This window comes from Rhea pennata, chromosome 5 (genome assembly GCF_028389875.1).
Source record: "Rhea pennata isolate bPtePen1 chromosome 5, bPtePen1.pri, whole genome shotgun sequence".
Lineage (NCBI taxonomy): Eukaryota > Metazoa > Chordata > Aves > Rheiformes > Rheidae > Rhea > Rhea pennata.
The window spans coordinates 60,476,918-60,492,926 of record NC_084667.1 but is presented as its reverse complement, the minus strand read 5'-3'; the positions used below and the strand labels follow the sequence as shown (position 1 = coordinate 60,492,926).

At 45.3% G+C, this 16,009-nt stretch overlaps 1 protein-coding gene across 5 annotated transcripts in view; it reads right to left on the bottom strand.

Annotated features, from left to right (window-relative positions):
- Nucleotides 1-16,009, bottom strand: part of INF2 (inverted formin 2) — a 44,110-nt gene that overhangs the window by 11,350 nt on the left and 16,751 nt on the right. For 3 of the 5 annotated variants that reach the window (XM_062577064.1, XM_062577065.1, XM_062577066.1), the window contains exons 2-17: nucleotides 12,143-12,551; nucleotides 11,423-11,538; nucleotides 10,640-10,799; nucleotides 10,041-10,074; nucleotides 8,859-9,000; nucleotides 8,597-8,738; nucleotides 7,118-8,029; nucleotides 5,594-5,739; nucleotides 5,446-5,507; nucleotides 4,714-4,816; nucleotides 4,543-4,628; nucleotides 3,901-4,001; nucleotides 2,268-2,338; nucleotides 2,038-2,145; nucleotides 1,136-1,206; nucleotides 374-494 (exon numbers count right to left, since the gene is read on the bottom strand). In XM_062577064.1, the coding sequence (XP_062433048.1) occupies nucleotides 374-494; nucleotides 1,136-1,206; nucleotides 2,038-2,145; nucleotides 2,268-2,338; nucleotides 3,901-4,001; nucleotides 4,543-4,628; nucleotides 4,714-4,816; nucleotides 5,446-5,507; nucleotides 5,594-5,739; nucleotides 7,118-8,029; nucleotides 8,597-8,738; nucleotides 8,859-9,000; nucleotides 10,041-10,074; nucleotides 10,640-10,799; nucleotides 11,423-11,538; nucleotides 12,143-12,536 (2,769 nt within the window). In that variant the 5' untranslated portion in view covers nucleotides 12,537-12,551. Of the gene's footprint in view, nucleotides 1-373; nucleotides 495-1,135; nucleotides 1,207-2,037; nucleotides 2,146-2,267; nucleotides 2,339-3,900; nucleotides 4,002-4,542; nucleotides 4,629-4,713; nucleotides 4,817-5,445; nucleotides 5,508-5,593; nucleotides 5,740-7,117; nucleotides 8,030-8,596; nucleotides 8,739-8,858; nucleotides 9,001-10,036; nucleotides 10,075-10,639; nucleotides 10,800-11,344; nucleotides 11,379-11,422; nucleotides 11,539-12,142; nucleotides 12,552-16,009 lie in introns of those variants that run through there. The other 2 variants (XM_062577067.1, XM_062577069.1) reach the window with 2 other exon arrangements.

Below are 16,009 nucleotides of genomic sequence, written 5' to 3'. Positions count from 1 at the left end.
CACTAGGAGGACATGGAAAGCTTAATGTAAAACTTAATCCCCAGAGAAGGGATTTCCTCTGGTGACCCACACGGAGGGTGAACATGTTGCCTCATACAGAGTAAGGAGTTTCACAACAGAGTGCAGAGAGCAGCCCAGGCAGCTCCTTAAGAAATGGCTTACCAAAAAATACCTGGTTCTGGCAGGAGGTGGCAAATTAACATAAATGGATTGTGTGCATTACAGCCTACTTCTAAATCTGAGGGCATATCTGGTGACAAAATTTTTCAGCCTCTCATGAACCTCCTTAGCCACAGAGAGCGTACATTGGCTCTCTGTGTGCATGTGTGTGTGTGTTTGAGGTGGAAGATACATGGGAACTCCGTTCACTGACCTTGATAGGTTTCTCATACTGTTGTTTCACATCGTCGTTTGATGATGAGATCTTTCGCTGAAGCTCCAGCAGCTTCTTTAAATTGGCACTAGACTCCGAGTGTATAATATCAAGATTAATTCTGAAAAAAACACAGAACTCCTTCATTAGTTCACTCTGTAACATCCTCAGCCAACTGAAGACAGAACTTGTCTGAGCTGCTGGCTTGGTTGTTCCTTTCTTTCCCACCACTTCACTAACTGTAGAGCTGTCTGAATCTTAATCTCTGAACTCTTTATGCAGCCTGAGCTCATGAAAATGATACTTCCTCCAGGGTACTTATGAAAAGAGGGACATGTCTATCTACAACTTCAGGTACTGAGTAGATGGATGCCATAAAAAGTTCACCCATTCAAAGGGTTATTCTCCACCTTCATGCTCCCCTCAGTGCTTGACATTAGCTTAGTTTCTCAGAACATGCTGGTTAAACATACTTCAGAAATGCTTCTGGGTAGCTGGACTTAAGAAGTTCCTGCTAATGCAAAAGCAGTGCAGTGTTTGGAAAGACCTGTGAGGTAGCATTAACTGAATGCACTGCAATTTCACCCGAGTGTTGTCAGCTGTAGAAGAACTATTGTATATTATAGTTGTTTCAGCATTCCTCAGCCAAATAAAGATGCTATCTCATTAATGTGCTATACCAGCTGTGTGTGTCCTAATTTCTGATACATTATTGATGTGTATGGGATTTTTTTTTATTTGAAGGAAATAAGATTGTTTTACCCTGCTGCTTTTGAAACATATTCAAGGTCCTTTGGCAGTTCCAGTAGGTCTATGTGGCTGTTTTCTACTTCCTGAAGCAAGAGAAAGAAATGTTATTTACTGTATGCCATTAGCTGAGACAGGAAGCCAGGTGGGAAGAGAAATGGGCAGAAGTGCTGAGGAAGGATGCCTAGCCTACATCCTGCTACTGCTTCCCTCTGTAGTCTGCTTTGCCTTGCAGAACAAAACAGGACTGCACATTCAGAGAGGTAAGACTCTCTTTTATAACTCCCAGGTTATAAAAGCACATATGAGTACTGAAAGATTAGAATTACTCACTGTTCAAAGCAAAGCTGACCTGCCACTATGCTCTGTTCTTATCTTACTGGGGATTTCTTATGCTTGACCACGCATAACTGGAATTGAGAGAGCAAAATATGGAGAAAAAGGAAAAAAAAGCCCAGCAATACAGCGAATAAGAAAACCACGGGGGCTTGGTGGGGATCATGAAAAGGTGGAGTACAGTCTGGTGGAAAAAGCAGAGGCAGTGAAAAGGCAGAGAGGTCGAAGCGGCACAGATCAGCCAAGATAGTGTTGGTAGCCACATGTTCTGTGGTTTGCAGCTGATGATGTGCACAGATTGCAGAAATATGAAAAGAGCAAGTTCCAGCAGTTGTGGTGAAAGATGCTAGAGAGAAGCAGGACAAAAGTCTTTACACACCGAGCTCCCTTTCAGCTGAATAGTGCCCACAAGTAGCCTCTGATAGCCTAGATGAATTGAGTGCTCTGTTTGCAACACTGTAGCTTGCCAGGGAGGATATGAATACAAGTATGATACAACAACCAAAAGCAGAGTAGGAGAAAAGGCTCATCTGTGATAAAATCCTCCCCCTTCCCTATTGCCCAGGACTTGGCAGTGGTACCTCCAGAATATGGTGGAGCAGCGTAATGCGCGTTTGGTTTGCTTTGGTTTCTGTTAGTTTGAGTAAAGTGCTGATTTTAAACCCATCAGCATCACCCGTGTGACTTCCCTACAAGACAGAAAGAAAGCAAATATAACTCCTGTGTCCATCCAAATTACAACCCTAAAGGAGAAGAATAATCCACATATCATTATGACTCAGGAGGAGGACAGGACTAAAGAAATCCTTACGTAGTTCAGAAAGTTTCCCACTTTGAGAATCAGTTGACAAAACAGTGGCAGACGATGACTATTCAGAAGATCTGAAAAACAAAAAGGCCCTTTAACTAAAAGCTTCTGTCAAACCATAATGTTTCCTAAACTGGATTAAAATTGGAATTCAGAATTCCACCAAACTAAATCTGGATTTTTCAGGTTTGCAGCCCAATGACTCAGCCAGAAGAGAAACTCACTCTAAATAAACTCAATTTCATTAGCTAGGCTTCATATAAGTTTTGATGACCTTTGTTTGTCTCTTTCTTTAAATTTGTTCTCTCATTCCTAATGGAAAATAATCTGGAGTTGGTCTCTTCTTTCCTTCTAAGTCATTAACTTGCTGCCTTCTGTGGAAGAATCCCAGATTTATATTGGTATTGGTGAGGATAATTGAGCTAAAATTTTAATCCTAGAAAACCCTGAGAGCCTATTCAACTGTGTAGTGAAACCAGTTCTGACAACTCTGTGAACACCTGCCAGCTGATAAAACCAGATACGCTCGCCTTGTTCTTGTTCTTGCATGGACAAGGTGTTTATCAGTGCATGAAGGATACCATCCCCGTCCTTGCTTTTAAGACAAAAAAGTTGCGGTGGAACAGTTTCACACACATTTAGCTTTGAGGCAGGAACAGCTCTAAGAGGACAAGTGGACTGCTTGGAAGAAACTTTTTGGGGAAGTTTCGATTAATCCCAGCAAGCAATTGTAACACCAGCTGGAGAAACCCATCTTAGAGTTTGGTGGAACCAGCTCTTTAGGACAGGTGGTGCTTGACAGTGCCAAGAAGCGAGTAGGGTGCTCCCTCCGCTGCTGTTGGAGGGCTGGAACCAGTTCCCGGAGAGGCACCTCTGTGCATGCTTCCCTCAGGCAAAGCCTTACTTCCACTAGGTGCATGATCTTGAGAATGAACCATTCAAAATGATTTTATACATCTTTTCCCTGTGCCAGCTGAATTTTCCATTCTGCTCTTTCATATCTGCCTAGCTTTAACGAACTCTGCTGAATATGACCAGAAGCTTTTGCCATGGGAAGCAAAGACCTATTGTATAATTACTCCACGTATTCAGATGCTTCCATCACTACAGAATTTGAGCATCAGCCATTTATAGCCCAAAATAACAACCTTTTTCTCTTCTGGTTCCATTTGTAGTCAGGGAAAACTAAAGTTTTCTGCTTTCTGGGGAGGTTAGGGGTATGCTTTTGTGGCAGCAGAGGAAATCGCTGCATGAGGATCTTCATGTGACAAATAACACTGGATGAATTAGCTATAACAGGGCCAGTTTTGCAGTCTAAATTCGGCTCCTTGAAAGGACTAATGAGCTTCCCATGCTTCACTGTTAAAAGTGTTTCAGAAGAACACAGCTGCTGCAGAAAAACAGGACTGAGGGTGAGGAAAAGTGATTTCCAGCCCTACAAAGGGCTCTGACCACCAGTGGAGATACCTAGAGCCACATCCTGTATTCTGTAGTGAACCAGTGACCAGGCTGCAGCAGGAGGGGAGCTGTGGTGCTGAGTAGCCTCATTGCAAAGCTCTGTATGTAGGAGAGGTTTTCTGGTACATGGCAGTTTACTGTTCTAAATAAGATAAACAAATAAGGTCAGCTCACTTACCTTCACAGGCTCTCCGGATGACTCCAGCTTTTGGCTGAATCATGTCCAGCACAACACTGGTCTCTTCACAGATCAGCATACATTCAATCCGTAGCTGGTAGCTAAAGAAAGAGATTGATTAAAAATTTCAAGGTATTGTGATCTTGGCCGGCGTGGCAGCCTTCTTCCTACATCTCCTGGAAGTGTGGCAACTCTACAACATTGCTATCTACCGTGTCCACATCAAACCTATGCCTTGTGGCTTGGGCAGGGAGGCACAATTTTGCATGGGAACCAGTTACTGCGATGTAGTTTCTGTTGAAGCACAGAGAGTTTCTGTTGAGACTAACCACAGTGTGAGACTGGATTTTCCCTTCTCAGCATTGCCTTAGACCCCCCACATGACTTTCAGTAAGTTACATAGCTTCTTTGGGGAGATCTGGCCCTAGATGTGGGTCAGCTTCTGCTATTTCAGAAGGAGAGAAGATGCTGGAGAAACAGTAGCCTTTCATCCAAGGGTAACAGGGAAGGGATGACCTGAAGATGGAGAGAGGAATCCACTAGATACATCAATCAGTACCTGTCTGTGAGGTTCCTATAAGGAAAATTAAAACTGCAAACCTAGAAAAAGATTGAGCTAAAGTTTGTGGTTAATTCCCTTACCTGGGAATCTGAAGGAGGAGGAGATAAAACTGATCTGCGTTTGCTAGCTTTAATTTCTCTTCTTTGAAGGCCTTCAGGTTTTCTATCTAGTTAGAAATAAAGAATCAAGACTGCAGGACTGCACTGCATTTACAACTCTGTGAATTAAGCAAACCATATCTCTGTCCTGACCTCATGCTTTTCAGGCAGCAGCTTGAGCAATTGTTTCAGAACCTCGACATCAAACTTGGTCCTGTCCCCATTTTGGATCATGGCAGCCACTTCTTCATTGGAGCTGCAGGGATGAGGAGCAGAGTCAGCAGTCACCCAAAGGCCCTTGTTCCACAATCACATGCTACTGACATATGTATCCATGCAAGTGCTCCATGCTTTGCCTAACGAGGGCCACAGTAATCCAAGAGGAAGCCTGTCACAGTGATTAACTGTGGACTTGGAAGATCCACACTCAAATCCTTACTATGCCCAATGTTTTGTTTTTGCCCTGGCCAAATGACTCAGGACCAGAGATTAGTCCTGCAATTTAGATGCTTGTCCCTACATACCTGATTGTCTTAAAAAAAGATCCAATTCTTAAGTTCTGTGTTGGCTCTGTTATCAGTAGAGGTTTGCTCCATAAAGGTCTTTTACAACCTAAATTACCCTATGATTCTGTTTCGTAACTTCTCTGTAAAACGAGATGTAAAGCCTTTTCTAGCTTACAGGAATGTTGTATGTAAAAACTCAAATAAACCCTCAGACCCAGTGTTTTAAAAACAGTATATTATAAGCTGGGAAAGGTTCAGACATTTCAGTAACACAGATTACAAAGGCACAATGGCTGGAATAGATTTTGTGACCTTAAAGACACGAGGCAAAAGCTGTTCAAAGTTTTGGCAACTACCATGAAAACTGGCCATATCTTACCATTTAAACTGCTTCAAAAATATGTTCAAATTGAGACTTTTCTTGGAGTCCAAAAATGTGATCTTCATTAAAGAAAAAGAAGATATTTGATATTAGATGAGCTGTCTGTGGTGATCTTTACTGTATAGAATGAGAACGACCCCCTCACCTCCTTTGGTTCTGCCTTCACTGGTGCAGCCGTTTTCTCCTTGGGGGTTGGTTGTGGAAAGCAAAACAGTTGCTCTATGCTTGTATAATTGGGCTCTATGGCGTCCTCACTGCTGCTACCCACTGAAGCCCACATCGAGTGACTTTCTGAAAAAGACAAGGTATCAAGAGAGTTTACAGGGACAGCCAAAAGCTCCTGACTTTGGGGGCAATATGAGTTGCTAAATCTCAGAAAATGAATGAAATAGTTAAGGACCTTCAAACTCAGTAATAGTGCCAGAATCATTAGGAACAATCTAAACAGTGTACTGTGCCCTTCAGAATGTGAAAATACTCACATTTACTGCTTCACCAGCTAGAGGACACTACTATGTGCTAGGAAGGAAAAAGGCATCTATCCTGGTGGTACTTTGGTACGTACTTGTATGTCTGGTACTTTAAGTCAAAATGTGCTGACAAGAAAATGAAGGAAGAGGCAGACAGAGGTTATAAAACCTCCATCCCCTTGCTAAAACCGCATTCTCCTCCACAACTGGGTTAGCAAATTGGGTTAGCATGAGAAGGGCCTCAGCCATTTCTTTCCTGGTCCAACATATAGTGTTATTTTGGTTCCTTGCATGCCAGCAGAGTGATCAGACACAACCTGGCCATTTTCTAAAAGTGGAACATTCTTAAATTTTTCATTTTGTAATCTAGGCTCCTTATGGAATGCTGGATATAGAGCTACTCGAATTAATGAACTAATCCTGCCGCACTTTTAAAAAGTCTTTTCTTTGAGCATCTCCTAGGTGTGGCTGTAGAAATCTCTACTGCAATAATCCCAACAATGAACTGCCCTTTTGGTTAAAAATGTATTTAGACCTTACCTATACCACCTTCCATAGGATGGTGGCATTGTCTAGGTCAGGGCTGACATTCCCTGCCCTTGCTTTTTCTCACATTTCAGGCTCTTTTTTGGATCCATTAGGAGAGGGAAATGTGACCCACAGATTGAGAAACAAGTCAATATTTCTCGTGGCTCAACTCTTTCAGTGTCCTTCCTGAGTTGTGACTTATGTTGCTTCTCCAAGACCTCTGCTGTCTTTCTCACCATAGCAACTTTCCAGAGTGTTGACCCTGATCTGCACTCTTAGTCATGACTTTCATATACCCAGATGCAAGTATATATGAACTGGGGAACAGATAATTTTGAACCCAGATCAGAGCCTGTTGAAAACCCAAATACAGGGTATGTCATGAAGGATTAGGGGAATCTTCTCATCCATCCCTCTGCTTTTAATTTAAAAGGATTTTAGTTCTAAACAAGCTATTCCAAACTACTAATCTAGCTGGAATGGTCATTAAATATCAGTAGGTTAATGCTATTTTTTTTTTGTTAAGCTTCACAGGTCAGATGTATTAGAAATCACAGCAGCTCTGTGTCTACATGGAGTCAAATAGATTTGACACAGCCAGAGAAAGTGGGAAACTGTTTTGCCCTTGGGTCATCCAAAAAGCAGCTGTGACTTTATGCCAGGGCACTCACCTCTCACTACATTGGAGGGCAGCTTCTGCCAGTTCAGCTTCTTCATTCTCAACGTTGGCGTCTTCACTGTCTTGCGAACAGGCCTGCTGGAGCCAAACTGGCAGCTCAATTGGGTGGCCACAACAGCTTGTATTTGATCTCCTGGGATGGCTGCCATGCCAGGCAGGAGTGGCGGGGGTGGTGGGATGCCCCCCATGCCAGGCAGTGGTGGAGGGGGTGGGACACCCCCCATGCCAGGCAGTGGTGGAGGGGGTGGGACGCCCCCCATGCCAGGCAGTGGTGGAGGGGGTGGGATGCCCCCCATGCCAGGCAGTGGTGGAGGGGGTGGGACGCCCCCCATGCCAGGCAGTGGTGGAGGGGGTGGGATGCCCCCCGTGCCAGGCAGTGGTGGAGGGGGTGGGATGGCTCCCATGCCAGGCAGTGGTGGAGGGGGTGGGATGCCCCCCATTCCAGGCAGTGGTGGAGGGGGTGGGATGGCTCCCATGCCAGGCAGTGGTGGAGGGGGTGGAGGCATGCCTAGGAGTGGAGGGGCTGGAGGCAGATCCATCATGGGGCACGCAGGGGACATGGCTGCCATGCCTAAGAGTGGTGGAGGGGGTGGTGGTGAGGGAGGTGCTGGGGCAGGAACAGCGGTGGGCACAGGGGTAAATGTCTCTGGCGAAGCTGAGCAGGATGAGAGCTGGGAGGACATAATCTCTTCTGCAGCGGGTGGCCCTGATGGAGGTGATGGTGCCTTGGAGGGGTTAGTTGATTTCACAGGGCTCTGAACTGTGCTCGAACACACTTCCAATTCAGTCTGAACACCTTCATTTGTATTCCTGGACAGCTGGTTTTCACCTCCCTTTTGCTTGTTTGGATGTTTCTTGATAGATAACAACCTCTCGATAACTTCTTCAACTGTGTTCTCCTGAACTAAAAAAAAAAGTGAGTGTCAGTGGAGAAGATGGGGCTCAAAGGTTGGTTCATGCTATCCAACCCCTTCATCTCCCCAGGCACCACATTTGGATCTACAGAACTCACTCCCTGGAGTCACTTCACAAAACTGTGCTTTTTCCTTCCATGAAATTTGCTTCCCAGGGTCCCAGCCCAGCTCAAAGCCCATAAACACTGTTTTGAGCATGACTGCCAGCAAGGTTAGCCAGCATCAGCAGCAGGATGCCAACAGAAAGTCCCACTGACTCCCACCACCCAAAGTCCATTGGAATGTCAGGGCTTAACCATCGAAGTGAGGCAGTGAATCCTAAACTGACTGCTAAATATGGACTGCTCTCACTGGCATCTACAGATCCGTGGCTTCACATCAAGACTTGACCTCATGTCGTACGAGAGTTTTGTTTCTGCTTCTGTTCAGCTCTTAGGATGCCCCATAGCTTTTTTCCTGTGCATTTGGGAAGGACTTTTGCAGGTATTGGACAGGGGAGAGAAAAAAAGATGTTAGTGCAAGGCTGGAATTATGTGCCACTCTTATGTCAGTCTTACTGTCATTTGCGAGCAAAATGGCTCTGTTCACTACAGCATCCAGGGACTCCCACAGCAAGAGGCTAGAGTGGTGAGATGGTTCCAGGTGCAGAAGGCTCTGGAGGATGGACAATAGCTGGACGGAGACTGGAGAGCGGCTCACCTGGAAGACAAGGCATTTTTCATTAAGGGCAAGGCTGTGCACCAGACTAGCTCCAAACTAGCTCCAAGTATGTCAGCTTTGCCATTGCATGACCTTGCCCCCACATGAGAGCCTACTTACTTTATTGAAGAGAGATGAAAAGACCTCATGATGATCATTCATGTTTATCCCATCACATATCTTTAACAATTCCTCATCATCTTCTACCTTGAATTCCTCAAATGTGTCACATTGGATGAGCAGATCCTCCTCCTCTATGTCTCTGCAATCGTATAGCATTCATTTTCAAAGGAATTTTCATATTTGCTGATGATTCAGATGATTGTTTTTGTTTTTTTTATCTCTTTGCCTCTTAGACTCAGCCAGTCAGTGTTGAAAGTACCCAACTCTAACTTATTTATAAAGGATCGAACTCCATCAATGTTTCCTTTCTTGAACTGAATATACCTCTATAGTCAACAGATGGAAATGAACATGACTTTTCATGGCATAATCTAGCTCAGTGTATGCTTTGTACGCACATCTCATTGGAGCTATAACAGCAGCATGCCATTTCCACCCTTTTGAAATTTGGCCTTGTTTTTCTTTTGTCAAGAAAAAGAAAAAATATGCAAATGCTGTTTCTGTTTGAAGACTTTCCTCTCTGCTATTCAATATTAAATAAAAAAAGAACCCTAAAACCAAGCTTTTCAGTTCTCTTGAGTACTCTCAAGGCAGGAACTCTACCCCTGCTAGCTGGTGGTATTGGAAACATATTTTCTCCCATCGTTTTTAAAGGAATGGAGAAATTCAAGTTACATGGGTAACCACAACTAACATATAATGTATTTTATAATTTACCATGGGTGCTTCTAACAGAACATCCTTTTTAAATTAGGAAATTGTGAAGATAGATATGTCTAGCTAGGCATTAGTGAAGTGCCTTAGCTGCATCTTTCCAGGACAAAGATCAGCTGTGAAGCAGTTTTGAATACACCAAGCCATTCAGTGAGAGCATCAGTTCAGGTTCAATTTGAAATGCTGCCTCACCAAGGCCATTGCTGTGCCATGTTCTGCCTGTGCCCAGAACCTCTGCCAATGCTATCTGTGACAACAGCTGCTGCAGGAATACCGTGGCTGGTGAGAATGTCTTAATGTTGGCCAAAAGCCTCTGGTTCCCACATAAAGTGTGCAGGCTATCATGGTCCACTCCATCTGGGTACCTTTCACTGTACACCTCTGAAGGCTGCTAAGTGTTACGTTTCCATAGCTACATTACTGTGAATATCATTTATAAAAGAAAATTGAAATGGTGATCCTTACCTTAGCTTGTCTAAAATATCCAACAACTGAAGCCCTGAGAACAAAAAAGTGTCTAAAATAAGTCAAATGAATTGTGCAGTTGTATGCCTCTTTCTCCCACAGAAAGAAATGGAGCAGAGGCTCATCAGCTCAGATAAGCACATTATGTGAGATAAATCCTAGCTATGGTGCTTAGCATCCCAATATTCAAGTAATTGGAAGTGATCCTGAATCACAGGTAAACCTCTGTGGCAAAACTGAGAGGCTGCAGGGTGAAGAAATCTCAGATCCTGTTAGGAGGAGTTACAATGTATGGAAATGTGCCCCCAAAAGATGGTTGGCTACAAAAACATATTGAAGATGCTCAAAGAATGGAGTTCTGTTGGGATGCCAGAAGAGATCAAAGCTACAGGAAAGCAGCAAAGAAAGGTTAAATAGATCTGGTTAAAAAGGTTGTTTCAGAGAAGAAAAGAGTCAAAAGCCAAGAGGTTTTAAAAATTGCAGTTTTGCTCCCCATCCCTCTTTAATCACTTTATCGATGCATTAAATAAAACCATAAAGCTGCCCTGTTTTTGGAACTAATTTTCTTGAAGAAAGTTAGGTGCAACAAATATTCTTACCTATGAACTCGTTTCTGATTTGTGTTCTTGTTCTTAGCTCTTCTTTCCCCAATATTATGGCATTGATAGCACTCAGCAGTGTCACCATGTATGGTACGTTATCTGTATTTGAGAGCTCATTCATTATGACACTGAATCGATACTGCTGGTTCTTCACACTCTGTTAATAACACAAGTGACATTTCTGTTCAGACAGTTCAGAAACTTCTTCCTCTAAATGAAGGCTCTCAAATAGAATTAGCATCTTAAAATCTCTGTCAGTTTATCCTGCTGAGCCACAAAATAGGAAGATATGGCTAAAAGTCACATTTCCCAGCCATGGAGCGGTGTCTGGTCAGCAGAGAAAGTCAGTGAAACTCCTCTCAGATCCCTTTTTGCTTTCTGACAGCAGATGAACAAGCTGGATTTTGGGCCAGTGAAAACAGATGAACAACCTGGATTTTGAACGCCACCTGGATTTGGGACCAGAAAGCGGCACCTTATATTTGGTTAATGTGGTGGGACTTCTCCTACCAGGAAGGACTTTGTGGTTGGCAGGAGGCTGCCTGTAGACAACTCCCAGGGCAGCACTTTGAATTTCTGCTGACACAGAACTAGCCAGGCCAACATTTCTACAAACTTCATAATATAAATCCCTGCCTCTCTTACCAAAATGATGCAAAATGAATCGCATTGCTATTCCTTTTCTGTGGGACATGGACCTACCTGCACGAATCAGACCCCAAGTGAGCGTTCACACATACTGTGACGCAGCAGTACCTCCTGCTGCAATCCACCACTTGCCTTATAATGGTCCAGGGCATCCAAAGCCAAAGTGTGGCCATCTGATGAATAAATGCACAGTGCAGCCAGGAGCTCAAATACTTGCTTTTTGACCATGACATTAGTTGTGTCAAGTGCTGGGGAATGGGAAAACAAAAGAGAAAAATAATTTATAATGGCAGACTAATGTTCTGATTCTCAGTGTCTTCTTGTATTGGGTTATGACAAGTGGTAGAAAAAAGATTTAAGAAGTAGTGCCACAGTACATGGAAGAAGGCTGCAAGTCTCCAAGCCCTCTGAATTTCTCTCTCTCTCTCTGTCCTTGGACCTTACAAAAGGTAAATGGCAAATGTCTGCTGACAAGTTGAAAGCTGAGAGGCTGTGGACTTCTCATACCTGCCTAAGGCGCAGGCAGGGTTTATCCTTACTCCTCAGGGAGCTAAGAAGACATTTGTGTGGAAGTGAGCCCACCTATATAACAGAGTGGCAAAGGTAATGTCATTTCAAAGCAGTATTATTTTAAAGAGGAAAACAATCCATGTTATTATTCAGTTTCAATCAAAAACTTGCAAGAAGCCTGTTAACACCTTTGGGTATATAAAAAGTGACAGAATAGTGGGATAACTGTAAGATACATCTGTAAAGTATGTCCAGTGCAGGGTGAGATGATAAACAGCAGAAACTTTTCCTGCAAAGTCTCCCCCTGCTTGTGTGGTGGGTGAAAAAAAGAGGTCTTCTTACCTTGAAAGAGTTTTCTGACATAGCCCTCATTGCTGACAATGTATTCGATCCCTCTGTGGGAGTTCATCACTGCTCGCACACAATTAATGCAGGTGAGCTGAAGCAAGGCATCAGAAATCCTGGCCACTCCTCGCCCAGATAGCCTGTCCAGGGCCTCTAAGAGGAGGTCGAGCCCACAGAGCTCCAGGAACTGGACCATCCAGGCATCGTCGCTGTTCTCCAGACGCTTCTTCAGCCCGGAGTAGTTCACCACGGAAGGCATTTGTAGGAGGCGGATGCACAGCTCTGGCTCTGCATTTTCCAGGTTGGCCTCTGACTGGTCTGTCTCCTGGGGCCCAAGTTTCTCCTTCAGGGCAGCCCATTTTTTGTGGGCACCTTCCTTTTTGATGGACATTGTGAACAGTTTATCCTGAAAGGATGAAAAAAGACAAAATGAGAATTTATTTTGGACGGACCTTTAACTCTTGGCAGTAGCGGTTTTTCTCCCAGTGATCGGGACCTAAACCATAGCCGCAGCAGATCTCTTCTTAGGCCAGCTCTCATGTATGTGGGGCACACACTGGTCCTCTGTTGAGAAACTGAATGTATTCCCCACTTAACCATGCACATTACATTCAGACCCTGAAAACTCTGTAGACAGACTCTTAGCACATCTAAGCCATCAAATACAGCTTTAAAAGTAGCCAATTTACACTAGTCAATAGCCTCTGCCTATTTTCATGCAGTGAAAGGACAAGGTTGGAAATGGCATTACCAGCTCTGAACTCCTTATGCCCATTTAACCTCTTTAAAATCTTACCACGCCAGTGGGGTTGTGCAGTTTCTAAGTGTTTGTAGTGGGATGAAGTCATTTTGAGCATATCCTGCTCATAAGAGCCTCTGATTACTGCGTTATTTTTGCTTTTTTTTCTTTTGACTGATGTGGAGGTTAATTTTATCTCTTAATCTCTTCCTGTCTGCTCTAACAGCAAATATGTTTGCAAAATGTGGTGCTTGTGTGCGATAATGTGAAAGCCCAACAGGTTGCAAGTGGACGAACTGCAACGGGGGGCTATTAAAACAGCAGTACATCTGGTCAAAGGCGGGCAACAGCTTTTTCGAGGCCCATCTCCCTGGGGGACATGGTCCGTCTCGGTCATTCTGTTCGCAGCAATGAACGTGAGGGACCGATGCCCCACAGAGAAGTATCAAAACCAAGTTAAATTAATCCTGGGTGACAAACTATGCATGAGGTAGGTTCTTCATTTTTAGCCCTGTAGTAATGAAGATACAGAATGTAAGCGCTTTTCACATATTTTAAGCAACCATTTCAAATCCCAGGTGCTCTGCTGTCCTATACAAGCAGTATAACTCCAACACCTGCCTCCCTGGCCCCCAAGCCACATGCCAGCCAATAGCACCAGACCCTGCGATGGCTCATGCGTCCCCAGCCAGGCGCTAACGTCATCTCCCCTCCTAGCCGCACCACTGTAACCCTCCCAAACACAGGGCTGAGGAGCCCCCAGGGAGGTCAGGAGAACTTGAGGGCTAGCTGGCTAACATGGGAAGACTCCTCTCCTGCCCTGTCCCCTGGTTGCCACCTCTTGGCCACAGGACTCAGCTCAATCATCCTAATGCTTCCCTGTAGACAGATCTATCACATGTCTCTCCTCTTTTTGCCACCCCTTTTGCAAAGAGAGGACAACAGAACTTCTTCATAGCACCAGTCATGGTAGAGACAGCAATGAGGTGTTGGTATTCCCTGTCCTATGGCCTGCCTGCCTCTGCTATAGGTAAATCCCAAGGCAGCTAGAAGCAGACAGGTCTGGCCAACTGGTGGCAGAGCCAAACCAAGTCTCCACCTCCTGTGACTTTATTACACTGCACACTAGTTGAGGGTTTCCCTCATAACCCCAACTCCAGACTCAAGGAATTATAGGAGAATCTTGCTTTCCCTTATAAACTCTAGCATCAGTTGTTTCTAGCCCTGCAGAATGTAGGGAAAGGCTTAAAAATCCTGACTGAAAGTCTCTGAAAGGTTTATTTGCCAAAAGGCCAAGAAAAAGGACTAGTCATTTACAACTATTCAAAATAAACTTCTTACTCTAAAGACTGCCTTGCGATTTTTACTGAGTGTTTCAAGAGGTACTCACTGCTTTCTTGCAACAGAGGTGCATGCCCCATGTACTGGCTGAGGTTTTATGGTTTATTAGACAGTCTCATATCAGTAGTCACTGCCCTGCCAATCTCCACATGAAAAGCTTGTATAATAATTTGCAGTAGATATTTAGAGCATGATATTAGAGGTCTAAACAAGTCTCTTGGAAGGATGCAAAGTGCAGGCAATGGACTATTCTGAACAGTTAGAATAATTAGCCCCCGGGGGAAGGCGATGGGTGAAACTTTTTGCCAAGGGCACTTAAGTCACAGCTCAGGACAATAAAGGCTATGTTGAGTAAGGGTCAGAGAGGGGGTGAAGTTAGAGGGATGTAGTCGCAGAAAATCCTCATACACTTTTACAGAGCTGTGGAGAAAACTTTCTCCAAAGTTTCCCTTTGCTTCAAAGGGGAAAGAAATTCTTGGCCAAGAGCCCAGCTGTGCACTGTTTTGTTGATTGAAAAAAAGAGAGCTGGTCAGGCTCATGATGGAAAAACGTGAAGTTGCGAATACAGCATTTGAAGACATATCGTACAGCTTAAAAATAATTTTAAAAGGACCATATATATATATGTGTGTATATATATATATATATATAAAAATAGAAAACCCCAACTCCTACCAAAGTATTGGTCAGAGTTTCTAAAATTCGTCACCACTGTCGGAAACCCAGAGCACTTACTCACTCTTGGCAAAAGTTCTGTTGGAGTTGGCCACTCCTCCAGTTGCTCCTCTGTGCCTGAGCCCAGGAATTTGGGTTTGGCTTGAAGCAAAGGAGAAATCCTCCCTCTCCAGCACAGTGAGGTGTGCTGCCCCCACCATCACAGCCCTGGGGTTGTGGCGGCGACCCAGCCATCTCGCCTCAGCAGATTTATAGTCAGAGGGCTGGACACACACTCCGAAAAACTTGCCGTCAAATCCTGCCCTGTGCCAAGCCCAGCGATGGGCTTTAGTGTCTGCGGGGGGGGTGGGGGGGGGGGGGAGGCACAGGCTTCGCGGGGAGACGTGGCGAAGTTCTCCCAGAGGAAGAAGCAGAAGGGAACCACAGATCCCACGTGTGCCACATATCCCACAGCATTTGCACAAAAGGAGAAAACAAGCCTTCCTCCTGCCCTTACAGATGAGCTGGGTCTCTGCGGAGGCTGCGATGGGACATCAGCGCGGCACGGGGGCTGCGGCGGAGCCCCGAGGACCAGCTGCACGGTGCCGGTGCATTCGGCAGAGCTTGGGGCCGTGGGAGATAGCGTGGGAGCAGAGCCCACGCGGCTCTGCTCAGCTCTGGGACCATCAGGTTGAGCCAGACCTGGTGCCAGCAGAGGCTCGGGGATGTCTCTTTAGCACCCTGCCTTCTCCGAAGAGCCCGGACCTCTCGGCCTCCTGCTAGCGACGAGAATGGAGAATTGACTGTCCCGGATTTTGTATCCCTGTGCTGGGAACGGGCACAGAGCCACGCGCTTGCACAGCGGGCCGAGCCCGGGCGCTTGGCCCCGTCCCAGCCCTGACGCACAGGGTGGGACTTGTCCCTCCCCTCTGCTCCGGCACAAGCGAGCCTCTCCGCTCTCCCCAAAGCGAAAGCGTGCACCAAGCCGAGAATCCGGTTTTACGTAAGCCCGGGCTGCCGGTTTTAACCCTGTTGGTGCCCGGAGGAGCCTCTTCCCCCAGCCCCATGAAAGGGGCTGCACAGATGGCCCCGGGGGCGCAGCGGACTCGCGCCCACCCGGCCGGAGAGAC